Below are 15154 nucleotides of genomic sequence, written 5' to 3' on the forward strand. Positions count from 1 at the left end.
AGAGATGATCTGTTCTTCCAGCGTCCCAAGAACGACAGGGGATGGTGTCAGCACAGGGGTTTTCTTCTTCTCCTTCTTTCCTCCTGCTTCTACTTCTTTTCCTTCCTTTTCCTCTTCTAGCAGCACACACACTTACAGATTTTTATACCCTCAGTTCAGCTGCTTCGAAGCACCCTCAGTAGTGTAAATCATTGTCTTTTCTATTGACAAGGGGTTATCTGGTTTGGACCATCTCAGGAAACTGATTGATAATCAGGAAACACTTAAGATTAGGGAGTAACCCAAATACTTGGGAGCCAGCTTGAGATTCCTATGGGTGGCAGATATACTGATGGGATATCTCATGGTTTCTTCAGGAACAATAGATAGCTTGCAGCATCAGGATTTTGGATTTTTACTTGTTGTGCACAAGCCTCAGCTTAGCATGACTTTTCCAGATCTTACTATAGTCTTTTAACAGACTTAAGACAATTATTGGGGTGCTCATAACCATTTGTGGAGAGGACTCCCACCAGTCGTCTCGGGAAAGATATGACAACACCTGGGATTAGGGCTCCAGCAGGCTGGATGCTGTGATGAACCCTTAACCATTGTTCAAATGTTGCCCATACCCCCTCTGACTCGGTCTCTTGCCTCAGCATTCCCTAACCCGGCAACCGAGTTTTAGTCAATCAAGTTTAAATAGGCCTCCCATAGTGGGACTGGCGAATGTACGGCCCGAGATGCCTATTAAACTTAAAGCTGTGTGTGTGTGTGTCTGGGGGGGAAAAGTCCTTAGTAAATCCAGATTAGAACTGGTCTGATAAATGCTGAGCTGGGTGTGTGTGAACATGGGTTGATTAACATTGGAAGCACAGATTCCCCATCATGCAGCGCTCTCCTGCTTCTCTGGTCCCAGAATTCACTGCAGTCTCTGCTTCAGGCTTTCTGTTTTCCATCTCTCATGTAAATGAGACCTAGGGCAGTTGATTCACTCGTCACCCTTATCTGGTGAGGGTCTTAGGTGCGTCTCTCACTGCATCTTAATCAGTTTCTGCATCTTAATCAGTTTCATTTAGGTAGAGGGGGTGGGGGGTGAGTCCTTTGTGAGTCAGACAGACTGCATCCTGTGCCAGGGTTGCCCAAGAACACAGAGCTAAGACGTAACACCGCTCCTGGCTTTCAAATAACCCCCAAACATTACCCAATGCATTATCAAAAGCAAATTCTCTACTTCTCAACAGACACCAAAATATACAGTTTCGCCTTAACAATATATGCTTAACCTGTCAACACATCTCCGCTGCTACTACAGTTTACGCTCCCCACAATGAACCCATTAGAATACTAAAAATGCCTTCCCCAAAATATAATGCATCTGATCCAATGTACCAAACGCCCTTGTGGTAACTATTAGGTCTGTGCAAAGCTTTGGGTGATAATTTGATTTGGAGGAGATTCGGCCCGATTCGGTGGCCGAATCTCCGAATCCGAAATGAATCAGGGGACCAAGTTAAAGGTCCGAATTGATTCAAAGCTCTCCGAATCTTCGGCAAAGATTCGGAGAGCTTTGATGATTCGGGCAGTTCCCGGTGGCTGCAGCAGGGAGCTGCAGCTGACTCCAAACTGGTAAGTACTAGGGGAAAGGGAGCGGGGCTGGGGGAGAGGACCATGGGGGGAACACTGCTAGCCCCCGGCCCAGGGGGGGGCCCCCTGCCAGCCCCCCTTGACCCCTCCCCACTCCCCCAGCCCCCCTGGTCCCCGCCTGCTCCCTCATCCCCTCCATGGCTGCCCCATCTGCCCCGCTCCCGGTGCTTTAAAAAAAAGCCCCGGGGCTCACCAGGTGCTGCCAGGTGGGGGCCCGATCCCCGCTGCCCCATGCTGCATGTGGGGCTCTGCATGAGCTCCCTCAACCCCTGCTGCTCCCCCAGCTCCTCCACAGCTGCCCCACCTGCTGGGGCTCCAGCCCTTTAAGAAAAAAAAAAAGCTGAGAAAAGCCCCAGACTCATCGCTCCTGGTGCAGCCTGGGGGCTTCAGGGGCTTACGCAGAGACCCCCACGTCGTGGGGCAGCGGGGACCACCCCCACTGGCAGCAGCAGGGAGTCCCAGGGGTTTCTTCATGTTTTTTATTTTCTTAAAGGGTCAGAGCTAGCCCAGGCAAGGCACTCATAGGGGGCCTGGGGGGAACGGGGGTGGTGGTCAGGGGGCTCGTTCAGAGCCCCCCATGCAGCGTGGGGCAGTGGGGGGCAGCAGGGATCGCCTCCCCCCCGCCCCGCCTGGCAGGACCTGCCGGGGTGTGGGTCCCCCCAAGTGCTGGGAGCTGGGGCAAGCCGGGCAGCAATTGCTGGGCCGAGAGAGGGGCGGGGCATGGGCCTGGCCTGGCTGAATCAGATCCGGCCTAATTGAATCAGGACAGTGATTCGAATCACCAAATTGAATCACTGTCCCCCGAATCAGCCAAATCTGAATCTGAAGCCAGTACTAGCAGCTTCGCACAGGTCTAGTAACTATGGGGGTGAAGCTAAACAGCAACTACGCACCAAAATGAACTTTGATATAAAGGACAGAGATGCACATATTTCAGCAAGAGCACATTTGTCACAGAACAATCACTCCCTTTCTGACCTCACTATCCTTGTGCTCAGAACCAGTTTTAATGGCGCCCTGGTCAAACTTGTATTTTGGCACCCCCACCCTATGGTGCCCTGTCCCCCCACAAGTCATTGGCACTGCTGCCCTGCCGGGCCAGGGAGCTAGGCAGGGCATCTGCCGGTGACAGGGACTGCCAGCTGCAGCCCTGTGGAGCAGCCAGCAAGTGCTGGCATGGGGCCTCTAGTGCTTTGCGGCCTCCATGACTCTCCTCTGGGGCCTAAGATACAACTGGTCACATACAGGTGAGATTTAGCTACAGCCCTCCATAGGCTGCCAGCCCCAGTCTGAGATTCTCACTGGGGCAGGAGCAGGTGCCACTGCTGCCTCCATGCCTGGAATTCCCTCATCCCACCAAGACCCACTCCTAACACCCCAGGCCAGCACCAATACCAATACCAATACCTAGTGTTCACGGCATGTGTGAGAGCATGCATATGTGTACACACAACAAGGCCCCTACCCCATTACTGAGAATGGGGAGCAAACTCCGGAACCTGCTGGCCAGACAAGTCCCCAAGGGTAGACTTAAGGATAAAACAGACTCAAACAAACCCTTACCACAGAGGCAACAGCAACATCAGGGGTTTGCATAGAAAAACCACAGGTCCCAGCAACAAGGAACCTCCCTGAGACTGCTCCACCAAGCCAAATCAGAAACCACCTGTGGCATCTCTGGGAGGCAGGTGACCAGCAGCAGGCAGGGCCAGGGACCCATATAAAATGGTCCCCAAGGAGTTGCAAATGGAAGAGCTCCTGATATTGCTGTAGAGGAGAACCTGGCTGATAATAGAGCTACCTGGGGAACAGCTTGCAAGGTGCTGCTGACTTGCAGGGGAATACAGCCCATGGGTTAGGCTTAGGTTTGAACCCAGTTGAACTGATTTGTGTTATAGCCCAAGAGCCCATCTTTTAGTTAGAGTTTGTTCTGGGAGTTTGGAGGCCCCTTTAGTGCCCTAGGGGCATGTGCTTGCCTTGACCCATGCTGGGGGCAGGCTCAAGGTGGTGCAGAAATGTGGAGCCAGGAGCAGGGCAGACCAGGCCCAAGGGGGGGCTGGGACAAGGCAGGGACACAGAAACTAGGCCTGGTGCAATGGGCCTAAGCTATAGGAACCAGCTGAGAGAGAAAAGTGGTTGAGGCTGGGAAGGTCAAGACCCAACAAGCCTATGTGGGTACCTGGAGACACGAATTAGCCAGCAAGCCAGTGAGGGAGACCAGAACATCAAAGCCTGATGGGCAAATAAGGGGGAGAGCTCCCCAGAAGGGTGGACCAAGCTGGGGCTGAGTGACCACCAGGGGGCATCACAGCCCCTCCTGCCCTGGTGCCCAGGGTCGTGGTCCGTAATAAAGCTAGCTCTGCCTGTGGTTAAAGGAAACATACCAAACACTCTTAAAAACAGGGCTTGGGAACAAACTTGTAAACTGGCTGGACACTAAAAATCAAGGACTTGATATTAATTGTGATACACTATAATCTACCTGATCCCTACATGCTACAGGTGATGACTCCTCTCCCTTCTTGATAGGTCTTGATCCTCCAATAATCAAACTTTTCTTCTGCTAAGTGTTCATTTGATAGACCTGGGAACTTCTCTCTCTCTCTTCCCCGCCACCAGCCAATTTCACAAGCTCTATCCACTGTTCTTAAAAATCACTGGTTTTTATTTTCCTCCTCGACAGCTTGTCCAACTTGATGTCAGCTATGCAGTTGGCCCAATAAAAGATATATCACCCTGAAAACTCCTTGCCTTGTGCACTAATCCTGGACCATCCTCCCTGCAACATCACCCTCATACCCTCACACTAACTTTGGGTGGCACCCTTAAAAGGCTCTTACTGTGCCCCATTGGGGGAAATTGCTGCTCCCGGCTACGTTTCTCAAGCTGTTCTGCTTGTCCCAGAGGCCTAGAAACTTGTTTTAAAATGTGAAAAATAAAACAAACAAACAAACCAACCTACCTCACTGCATGAAAGCGGGGGATGGGAGTAGGTTTAAAAGAAAATGACAGCCTTGGAAGCGTTGTAGCAAAATCCTGCAAGTTGGCAACAGCAGATGGGAGCGGGGTCCTGGCCACCAGTGTACTGTAGTGGGAAGAGAGGGAGAACTTCTTGTGCCTGGACAGCAAACTGCTTTGCTTTCATATTTCTTCCCATCCCTCTTTTAAAAATGCGGGGAAAAAAATAATAATTAATCAATGATTATATGATAATTAATGATCAAGTGATTAGTTATTAATGATTGCTTGGTGGTATATTAATGATTAACCATTAATAACCCCATTAATATTTGTCAATAATTCAACTAATGCTTAGTTGCTGATTTGCCTAATTGTTAACTGTGTATGCCTTTATTCATGATTACTTGTTAATAATTTAATTAAGCATTAACCATTGAGTAGCTGTCGATCTAATGATTACATGTTAATTGTTTAATTAACGATTAACTGCTAATGGTTTAACAAATGATTATGTTGATACTTTTAACTATTTATTGTTTCTAATTCAATTAACGACTGCTTGTCGATAATTGTTTGCTAATGATTGAGTATTGATAATTGTTGGTAGCTGGTTATTAATGAGTACTAGTAATTAATCATTGATAATGATTGATTAATGAGTCCTTGTCTCTCATTTATGAACTCTTCACAGCTGCCGCAGCGCTCCCGCTCTCTCCTTCCTTTGCCCTCAGGGAAGCCTAGCGCTGCTTGCCTGGCCGTCTGCCTACCGGGCTCCGCGCAGGCGCACAACTCTTGCAACCGCTTTGGCCACCTCGGGCCACCATCGGTTGCTGTCCGCATGCGCAAGCCGCAAACATGGCGGGTGCCGGTTCGGCCGGCTGTGTCTGTACTGCGGGTAGTTACGCCTGGGCTATGCTGCCCCGACTCCGCGGCGCGTGGACCCCGGCGCTGCTTCAGTGCGCGGCCAATTCTACCGCGGTCTCCAAAAGCAGAAGCGAGTCTAGAGGTGAGCCCCGGCTCGGAGCAGACGCTCTCACCCCCGCCTGTTCCGCCCCGTCCCTGAGCAGGCTAGGCGTCACGTGACCGGCCGGGGATTGCTCCGCGCCCCGGGCGGAGTTGGGGGGCGAGAGGGAACGTTGGAAGAATTTTCCGTTAACGGCCCATGCGCCCCCCGCCCCGCCCCCACAGGAAATGGCTGCTGACGGAGGGGGTCTTCTTAGACTGAGTGGGGACCTGCGCACTGTCTCTCTTCCCCGTCTGCTCACCCCCTAGACACCTTTCCTTCTCCTCCTCCTCCTCTCCCGCCTGGCTGCAGAACCCCCCTTTCTGAGTTTCAGTGCCCAATGCAGGGCTCAAAACATGGGGAGCGAGCGGACAGAGCCTGTGCCTCCTCCCTTGACCCCAGTGTTGCCAGATGTGCAGTAATGATAACAATGTATGATCGCTTCCACCCTCATAGGATGTAAAAGTGCTTGAAGTATACGAAAGGAAATTGGAGGTGCATGAATAAGTGGGTCTGATATTGGATCGGCACCAGTGTATAGAAAATTGATTGCTTTGGAAATGGGTCTGAAGTGGCTGATAATTTGGCAAATAAATGTCCGGGCATGTGCACGCAGCCGCAGCGCAGCACGCAGGTGGTGAGGAGAGCAGCCCGGTGGTGTGGAGAGCTGTCTCCAGCTGGTAAGTCTGTTGCAGGGAGGGGAGAGGGAAGATGAGGGGGGGCAGATCAATGCCCCCTGCGGTGAGGGAGGGAAGGACAGAGTGGGGCAGGGGCTGCCTAGTCAGGGTAGGGCAGGCACAGGACGGTGCTGCAGCTCATCCAGGGAGTGCAGGGTGAGGGGGGCGCCACTGTGTGTACCCCAGGAGGGCACGGGGGGTGGGGGGCGGTGTCCATGTGCCCTAGATCTGCACAGGGGTTGGGGCCAGGGTTGTGCCAGGCTTTTCTCAATGTGTGGGGGTTGCACTCAAGATGGTTCAGGGTGGGCGGCAGCGGCACTGGGAGGGAGCTACAGCAAAATTTGGGGTGGTTGAAGCTCCTCCCCTGTAACCCCCCCTCCCAGCACCGCCACTACCCACACTGGGAAGAGGCTGGTATGGCCCTGGTCTCAGCCCACAGCTGCAGCCCACCCTTCCCCGCCCCCCAGCGCAGATCCGGGGCACATGGACCCGTGCCCTTCCGGTTGAGCCGCAGCTCTGTCCCACCCCGGCCCCTGCCCCAGTCCCTCCTTCTTCGCGGTGAGCATTGGTCCTTGCCTCTCCCCTCCCTGTCCACCACAATAGACTTGCCAGCTGCACGCAGCTGTATTTGAAATTGGATGGGTATCGGCCGATATGCCTCCTTAAAAATCTGCTATCGGTATTAGCCCCCAAAATCTCTATTGTTGCACTCCTAAAAGAAATGCAAAACTCTAAAACTTGATCAGAGATGATACCTTTTATTGGACCAACTAACAAATCGCAAAAAAATTACCTTTCTTTGCAAGCTTTCAGGGAAAGATGGAGAAAAGTCCCCTTAGGTAGAAAATAAATTTAATTTTGCACAGAGGAAGCTAAAGATGGGTGTATGCTCCTCTGGGTCCATGAGAGTTCCTTTGTGTGAGTTGCCCTTTAGTGTGCAGATAAGGCAGGATTTCTTCCCTGGTGGTGTCAGATGACATAAAAGCAAGGACATGTAGAAATCTTTTTTTCTTGTTTAGCTGTGAAGTTTATAATTCCAACATCAGCTAAAATACAGCATTTTCTGTGTTTCAGGCATGTATTTGGTAGGCGCATTGGTCTGTCCCACTTTGCAAAGAAAAACTTGTCCAACTGTTTGAGTTGGCTTAATAAAAGATATCAGATTTACCTAAAGACCCTTGTCTGCATCTATCCTTAGACCAATACTGCTACAACCTGTACCCCCGATAATTTCTGAGGCAACTAATTGATGCAATATGTGCAAAACCCAAATCATTTTCAGGGAGTTTTAACTGACTTTGGGGCTTGTTGTTAGCACTTAGTTATGATTTCTTGCCTCAAAATAAAGAAATGCTGCAACTTAGACCCAGTTCTCACTCACTCACTGCTGAGTTACAGTGAGCAATGTAAAGTAAATTGTGCGGGCCGGGAGCGACCCGGGCCCTTTTCCGTGCTGCACGTGGGCTGTGGCCAGCAGCCCGGGCACGCTGGATCGGAGAGGGAGGGCGACGAGCTGGAATTAGGCACAAATGCTTAGTGGTAGTTTTAAAGATTGTTTACTTACACCGAGATGGCAGTGGTGTAGGCTAGAGAACTTGCTTGAGTTGCGGTTACAGACACAGACGGTTACGTGGAGTTTGCTAGTCTCCACGGAACAGAGCTCCGGATGCTCTGGGTGAACGCGCCACCAAAATCGGAATCGGAGATATGTCTTATAAAATTTGCACTCGAAGACGGGAAGAGGTGGGCGATGGATCAGGTCGCCAAGCTCTTCTGAATCTCACACAGGGTCTCTATTACCCTGCCGTGTATCCAGAGGCCCCACGAGATGGATGTGGAGTCCTCTTCGGCTTGGGCGGAAACCGCTCAAGCCTCTTATACGGCTAACAGGCCAATTGTTAGCCACCACATGGGAATAATTTAAAACGCCAATAGCAGGGAACGAATTTGCATACCGGTGGCAGGAACTCTTTTGCACTGTGCATTTCTCCTGCAACTTGAGCAATGCACTCTGCAAAAGAAGCTGCAGAAAGGCGGGAAACTCGTCCCTGCACCGGGGTTTTCCTGTGCAACAGGAAACTTTCCCGTGCAATGAAGCTGCAACTTGGCGGGGATAATTCTGGTGCCGAAGCGCACACAAAATCATGCCTTTGGGTCATGACATAAATAAGACAGCTTATTCGTATTTTTTTCAGAGTGTGGTAGTTTTAAAGCAAATAGGATAATTTTGAGCTTCCAATGCAATAATTTAATATTTAAGACCTGGCAACGCTGTTTGTCTCTGCGGGGGGAGGCTTCAGGTTGCCTCATCCAGCAGTGAGTGAGGGAGTGACTTTCCTTGGCTTCGCAGCCTCCATGTCCCCATCCTATCTGAAGGCAAGGGCGTTTGGGACAGGCTTCAATCCGCTTTTGAATACAGCACATCCCCCTCCTTCAGGTTATCGTTGTTCAAAAGTGTGGCCAAAGTCTGTCCCAGTCCTGCCCATTGGTCTAGTGTCGCCTGCACCCACCCTTGCCTCTTACACATTTCCTGGACCGTCAAGGGGCCACAACGTTACTACAGCCTCCTTGTTTCTAGCTGTTTCCAGCTGTTGTTTGCAGTTAAATCCCTGACCAGTGCCTACTCCTTTTGCATTTGTCCTTCACTGTGCTGTAGGCAGTCCCACCCATTTTCTGGCTTTAATCTATGGAAACCGCTCCAGCCAAATTGCCAGTATCATTAGGAAAGCTGATTTCTTTCAGGTGCTGAATAATTGGTCTTTGTCTCCAAATATTGAAGGCCAGAACTTCAGAAGAGCAATAATGGAGTTCATGTTCTTGTACCTCTGTTTTGTTAGGGTCATGATGAAAGCGTGGTTTGTGTCTCAAATAAGTATATTGCACAATTATGCTGAAAGAAGAACTTTTGCAGTGGACATCAATGCAAAGACAAAAGTCTTCTCTATTTGTGTTTGTTCTGATGTCAGCTAGCTTGACCATGGTAGTTTGATCTCATTCATCACTACTTTTCCCCCCACAAATTATCGTGCAACTTTAACAGCTCCAGTAGTATATTTCAGGGAAGATGTTACGTGACTTGGGTACTGAAGCCTTTTTTTTTTTCTTTTCTTCATATGGTCAGTATACACCATTCATCACTGCTGAAGTAACTTGTCTTCAACACTTATTTAATGCATTCAGAAAACTTTATTCAGGTTTTCGGTGTTTGAGCCTTCTCTATAACAGAAGCACATAAGGAAGGAAAAAGCAAACCTTCTCCTCACCTGCAAGAGTGGGGTGGGGAGTCAACAAACACACGAATAAAGAGAATCCAATGAATACAGTATACTTCGGAGTTCCTCATCAAAGGCTTTTAAAGTAATTAAGCTGTAATGTTATCAGAGAGAAGGTCCTCTCATGGACTGAAAGCTGGTTAAAAGGTAGGAAGCAATAAAGAGGATTAAATAGTTACTTTTTCACAATGGAGGAAGATGGTAGGGTACTTCCAATGCCCTGTTCTGAAATATGTATTATTTCTCATAGTCATAAGTGATCTGGAAAACAGCAAAGACTTATGTTTGCAAATAATACAAAATTACTCTTGTTAGTGAAATATAAAGATGATGATGATGAGTTTCAGAAAGTTTTCTCAAAATAGAATGCTCAGGTAATTAAGGGATGGATAACATTTGACACTGAACACAATAACTTGCATGGAGGAAAAAATAATAAAGACTATACAGAAACAGTAGTTAGCTCTGAATTATTTTTTGTCACTTAAAGGTTGGAGGCATTCTGGATAGTTTTTTAGAGTCATTGGTTTAATGTACAGTTGTGGTCAAAAAGGCATATGGCTTATTAGGGATCCTTAGAAAAGGAACTGGAAACATCATTATTCCATTATATAAAGCCGTTGTTCACCCACCTGTTGAATGTAGTATGCAGCACAGAACAACAGCAACAGGTACAGAGAAGAGCAACCAAATTGGGAATATAGGATGGCTTCCATGTGAGAAGACTAAAAAGGCTAGAACTTTTCAGCTTGGAAAAGGATGATTGAGTTGGGGTTTGATAGAGGTTTATAAAATAGTGAATAGTGTAGAAGTGACTAGAAAATCTGCAGTTAGCTTTGTCTCATAATATGAGAACTAGAGAACACCTGATGAAATTGTCAGGATTTAAACAAAATGAAATATCTATTGGTATCGGGAGCAGGCAAAATATGGCCTGCCGGCTGATTGGATTCACCCTGCGGCTAGGTGCCTGCCAGTTGATTGTCTCCAGTTTGCAACTACCCCCACAGCACTCCGCGTGGTCCTGAGCTCTGGCCAAGGCCGCCTGCTCTGTGCTCCCAGCCATGCCTGCCAGACAGCACCACCCCAGTCCCAGCTCAAGCCAGTGTGCAGTGCTTCCTGGTGGGGCTGCTGTTGCAGCCTCCTACATACTGCTCAGCTCCCCCTGCTTCCACCAGCTCCTCCTCCTCCTACCCCTGCTGTGCCTCTCAGAAGCAGGTAATGTGGGGAAGCCATGGAGGCACATGCCAGGTAGTAGATGCCAAGGTGGTGAGGGAGATTGCAGCCAAGTGGCTCCTGCCCCAGTGCACAGGACTCCAGCTCCCTGCTGCTGTTCACCCACTCTGCCCACCCAAAGCATTGAGTAGCCACCTGTGGGTGGCCAAATGTGTGGAAGGTGGCAGGGAGCTGGAGCCCCAAACGCTGGGCCAGGAGCTGCCCAGCTGCAGTTTCCCCCCACTTGGCTTAGCATCTACTGCTTGGCATACATCTGCACAGCTTCCCTACATTACATGCTTCCCAGAGGGGCAGGAGGAGGAGGAGCCACTGGAGGCAAGGGGATCTGAGCAGTACCTGGGTAGCTGTGGCAGCAGCTCTGCAGGGAAGCTATAAATACTGGCCAGGGCCCAGGCCCTGTCTGACAGGTGCGGGGCTGTCCCTGGTGGGAGCAGGCAGGTCTTGGCCCCGTGCGGAGCGCTGCAGAGGCAGCCACGGGCTAGATGCGGAGTGGGGACCACACTCCACTGTCTGAATGAGCTCTGCTGCATGTACCCCTTCCCTCCCCCTACTGCCAGCTGGCTTCCGGGACCTAGCACACTGGCATACCCTTCCCGCACTCCCTGCCCCACACACAATACAAGAGTAAGACATTATTATGAGCTATTACTCAATCACCTCTATATACACTATTCAAAAAACAGAAATCAAGACAAGGGTGTATTTTTTAATAAAATTAAAGTATAGTAGATATATGATTTTTAGTATATGATTTGTTTTTTATCTATAATTTTGTTAAAATGATACCTTCTAAAAGGTTCAGTGCATGCAATGCTTGACAGCTCACTGAAACTCATTTAGTAGCTCTCCAGATGAAATAATGGCCCACCCCTGCTGGTAACTAGCTTGAGGTGAACCATGGCTCAAGCTATGTGTAACTAGCTTGAGGAGTTCATGGCCACAGTACACAGTGGGGATCACTACCATAACTGGGGTCAAAAAGGGATTAGAAAAATATATGTAGAATTGGACAACTAAACACAGCTGTCAGGGATGTGAACTCAGGCTTGGTACATCCCTAAACTGATGTTTGCTGGTAACTGGGAGGATGATATGGAATGGATCACCATAAATGTCCTGTTTCTCATACTCTTCTAAAGCAGCTGCTTTCAACCTTTGTAGCAGTAGTTTTCAAAGAGCCCCTCAGAAAATGCCAGCTTTTAGCGTTCCTTAATTTTTTGACTATGGAAAATAATAGAGCGATTAATTCTTCTGTTGCAGAGAAATCAGAAGGACCACAACAGGACATAAATGTTTTGAATGCTCTGAATTCCTGTTCAAAATCTCTGGGTTTATCTTATGAATTATGTTTGCAAACCCAGCAGTGCTCACATTGCATGGCACCCTATGGCTCACTTGAAAGGATCTCAAAGCACCTCAGGTTGGTGTGGCATCCTGGTTGAGAATCACTGTTCTAAACCAGTGGTGCTCAGTCTTGTGGTGCTGTGGGCCAGATAAGGGGCCTTTCCAAGGGTCTGATCAGGCCCTGCCCACTAGGATCAGGCCCTTTGCCACCTTCCTCAGCCCCACATTGATGAATTGGGACCCCCCCACTACCTCCCTCAGCCATATTGGAACCCTGTGCAACCTTCCTCAGCCCTTTACAAGGCGCAATCACTTCTCGGGGCCTGCATCACTTCTTGGGAGTCCCACCAGATTAGGGCTGTAGGATCAGGCTCTGCACCATTTGCAGCCGGCCCCTTTGCTTGGATCTAGCAAGCTATCTGGCCTGTGGATCGCTTTATGGGTCTGGAAATTTTGCAGCAGGAGAGCAGTGATTGCTGCCACTGCTTCCCCCACCACCAAATTTTCAGACCCGTTGGGACCTCTGCAGGCCAGATGGCATGGCTTCTTGGGCTGGATCTAGCCCATGGGCCAGGGTTTGAGTATCCCTGCTCTAAAATATCTGCTATTCGCCACTTGAAGACCGACTGCTGAGCTCAGTATTTCTTTGATCTGACCCAATATGCTACAGTGCAGTTGCATATACGCGCATTTAACTTGCACGAATTCAACTATACGCGGGGTGGGAGGGGGGGCGGGCTTCAGTTTGCGGCGGCGACAGGAGGTTTTGGCAGCGTGGTGGTGGCCCAGTGGCACACAGCCATCCCCCCCCCCACCCCCCCACACTGCACCGCTGCCGCCACCCGCGCGGCTCCAAGCGCGGCTCCGTGGCGGTGGCGGGAGGTTTTGGAGGCAGAGGCAGTCACCGCTAGTCAAATCGCTGGCGATTTGACTATATGCGATTTTTGCTTTATGCACTGACCTCAGAACCTAACCCCTGCGTGAAGTACTTCTTATGTTCTTACCTCAATATATTTTACTTTCTTCAGAGTTGGAGGTTAGCCCTGAATTTCCTGGTTTTATAATGCTCTGTTTAGGGATTGTTGCAGCATCCTGTTTTGTCTTTTTCTCTTAAGTTACTTCAGTGTACTTTCAACCTGAACTCAATCTTAATATAGTTTTCTGTCTGGAAATAGTATTAGTTTATGGCTGGCAGTACAGCCCAGTATGATTTCAGATAAATAAAACCACCTATCTTTAGTGACGTACAGCAGTAGAGAACACTTGCGGATCTTTTTACAACTTGTCCAAAGCTGTGGTAACTGGTTTCAGTATATGTTGCATGCCTGTTGTTTGTCTTTGGTTTGATACTGACTCATTTGACTGTGATATTTCTACCTATATTGTCACTACTTGCTCTATAAAGTGTCATCCTGTTCGTAATGAGTAGCTTCTGAAATATTTCCTACACCTTGAGTGGTAATTGGTTTTGATTGCTGCTCTCTCTTGACTAAGGCTGAAGCAAAATAATTATTGCATGAGTATTTATTTCATGATTTTTATAATTTTCTTTATTCCCAAAGCATTTGTTTTTGACTAAAAGACTAAAAGAGATATCAAATGAGCACTCTGTGTAAATGCTACAAGCTTCATGTTCTCTTATCCTCTTCTAGACTTCATATTTTAATTTCAGTATATCTTATTTATTCTAATGGTTTTAATATAGTTAAACCTTGCCCATATTTCCATATTTAATTTGAAACAGATTTATTGTTTATTTATGGTTTAAAAAAAATAAAAATCCAATCAAAATTGATTTTTAAAAAAATGTTTTTTTTAATCTACCCTGAATACATCAGCATGAATATATAATCTGTGGAGTTTGGGACCAGTTCTATGGAGGTGACTTCTACTAGTAAAAGTTATATGGTTCAGATTAACTTCAACCTGTGACATACATAGCTGTGTTGAAAAAATGCCCTAAAATGAGCACAGCATAATGGGCAAAACTGTTCTTTCACCAGTGTAGTTTATTTCTCTTAGAAGCGTGGGAGAACAGCAGAAAGCACACTTTGGCCATTAGAAGCTGCAGCAGCTGAAGGAGCACTGTATCAGTTGTGTATATATATCCTGGTAAAATGTTCTAAGTATAATGAGTGCTAGTTTTGAGACAAATAAGTAGGACACAGCTTCCTACTTGGAATTTTTGTCATGGCTCTCTACCTGTGATATTTCTAAGCTAGAAGAGGGAAAATATAAACCTCATGATATGGCTCCAGTAATGGGTGCAAAACAAAGGTTTGTCAAGTTACCTCCATGGCTTTACGAGCACTTGTGGTGCTCGGGCCAGGTGCCAGATGATTGGAAGATAGCCAATGTGGTCCCCATCTTTAAAAAAGGGAGGAGGGAGGACCCGGGCAACTATAGGCCTGTCAGTCTTACCTCAATCCTGGGGAAGCTCTTTGAGAAGATCATCAAGGAACACATCTGTGATGGGCCGGCATCGGGGATGATGCTCAAGGGCAACCAGCACGGTTTCATTAGGGGTGGGTCATGTCAGACCAACCTGATTGCCTTTTACGATCAGGTCACAAAAGCGTTGGATGCAGGTATCGCCGTGGATGTAATCTTTCTGGACTTCAGCAAGGCCTTTGACACTGTCGACCACCCCATCCTCATTAACAAAAACTAGGCGACTGTGGCATTGATGCCTACACAGTCAGATGGATTGCAAATCGGCTGAAGGGTCGTACTCAGAGGGTGGTGGTGGATGGGTCATATTTGACCTGGGGGGAAGTGGGCAGTGGAGTCCCCCAGGGCTTGGTCCTTGGGCCTGCACTGTTCAATTTCTTTATCAGTGATTTGGACGACGGGGTGAAAAGCAACCTGTTTAAATTTGCTGATGATACCAAAATTTGGGGTGAGCTGGGCACGCTAGTAGGGAGGGTAAGACTGCAGCAAGACCTGGATAGGTTTCAGGGGTGGGCTAACAAAAACAGGATGCATTTCAATACTGACAAGTGCAGGGTGCTGCACTTGGGCAGTAGTAACTAGCA

The 15154-nt window shown here is 48.4% G+C and overlaps 1 protein-coding gene across 2 annotated transcripts in view; it reads left to right on the top strand.

Moving 5' to 3' along the window:
• Nucleotides 1–5475: 5475 nt before the first annotated feature.
• The window catches only part of MRPS35 (mitochondrial ribosomal protein S35), a 54697-nt gene continuing 45018 nt past the window's right edge, over nucleotides 5476–15154 (top strand). For both annotated transcript variants that reach the window (XM_006028364.3, XM_025209771.1), the window contains exon 1: nucleotides 5476–5593. In XM_006028364.3, coding sequence (XP_006028426.3) covers nucleotides 5500–5593 — 94 coding nt within the window. In that variant the 5' untranslated portion in view covers nucleotides 5476–5499. The remainder of the gene's footprint in view (nucleotides 5594–15154) is intronic.

This window comes from Alligator sinensis, unplaced genomic scaffold (genome assembly GCF_000455745.1).
Source record: "Alligator sinensis unplaced genomic scaffold, ASM45574v1 scaffold15_1, whole genome shotgun sequence".
NCBI lineage: Eukaryota > Metazoa > Chordata > Crocodylia > Alligatoridae > Alligator > Alligator sinensis.